Below are 1,018 nucleotides of genomic sequence, written 5' to 3'. Positions count from 1 at the left end.
TAAGGTAAGCTCTTCACGTCTCTGTGCTGACTTTTACACATTTGTTTTACTGAATGGAATCACTAACATTGCTCTCATACACAAGGATGATTTAGCTGGAAATGCTGTCAAAGAAAAACCAGAGCCAGGTAGTAGTGCAAGTAATAAAAACAGATTTTCTATAGGAAGTACTGCAGTAGGAGAGCGAAACCTCAGTGTACAGGCAGGCTCAGTTCTGCATACTGCATGAAGAGGAGACTTAGAGCCAAGGAGCAGGGAGCAGGTCACCTGGACAGAAACTTCCAGGAGGAAGTGGGGCAGGCGGAGATTCAGGTTAGAGACCTAGCAAGATTCTTGCGAGGGCGGGAGGAACCAGGGTGGCACCAGGGTGGCGGTGAGGAATCTGATCCGATTCAGGGCGTTATCAAACGCCAAGTGGGGAGGTTCTCTAACCTGACTTTGCGAGACTTGCTGCAACTGGGAGATGCAGGCTCCGTGAGGTCGGAAGCGAAGGTTGAGCCTCGCTGGAGGAAGGCGGAGGTGGGCCTGCCCCGAGTTCGGCCAAGGCCATCTCGACGAGGTCGGTCACGCTCGGGCGTGCGTCTTAGAGCCACCGCTAAGGACAGGGAGCCGAGGCCATGAGAGCGGTCACCTCGGGGCAGGGCAGAGAGAGCCCACGGGGCAACGCTGGGTTTCGGCCCGGGGTGTGGGAATCCCGACTTGCTTCCGAAACCCCACAGTTCCATGGGACCTGAGGGGATACAAACACGACCCCCCAAAAAGCCTGTATTTTGCTACTAGTGGCCTCAGTCTTATCATAGAACTGCCTCAGAACAGTCTGGAAGAGAAACCGGAAACATGCTAAGCGGCCACGCCCACGCCCGGAGACACAGCCCTACGGAAACCCGGGCAGACACCGCCTCACGTCTCGCGAGACAGCGGGCGCCTCCTCGGGCCTCTCGCGAGAGCGCTGGCTTCCGCGTCCCGCCGCCCGCCGCGGCGTCGTCTCCCGGGCCACGGCAATGGCGGGGGGGGGGGG

The 1,018-nt window shown here is 58.3% G+C and overlaps 1 protein-coding gene across 1 annotated transcript in view; it reads left to right on the top strand.

Annotated features, from left to right (window-relative positions):
* The first annotated feature begins 225 nt into the window (after positions 1-225).
* The window catches only part of MAP10 (microtubule associated protein 10), a 4,905-nt gene continuing 4,112 nt past the window's right edge, over positions 226-1,018 (top strand). The window contains exons 1-2 of the mRNA XM_014586799.2: positions 226-559; positions 817-998. Coding sequence (XP_014442285.2) covers positions 226-559; positions 817-998 — 516 coding nt within the window. The remainder of the gene's footprint in view (positions 560-816; positions 999-1,018) is intronic.

This window comes from Tupaia chinensis, unplaced genomic scaffold, assembly GCF_000334495.1.
Source record: "Tupaia chinensis unplaced genomic scaffold, TupChi_1.0 Scaffold000161_1, whole genome shotgun sequence".
Taxonomy (NCBI): Eukaryota; Metazoa; Chordata; class Mammalia; order Scandentia; family Tupaiidae; genus Tupaia; species Tupaia belangeri.
Note: the sequence above shows the minus strand (reverse complement) of the source record. Positions and strands in the feature narration are given on the sequence as shown.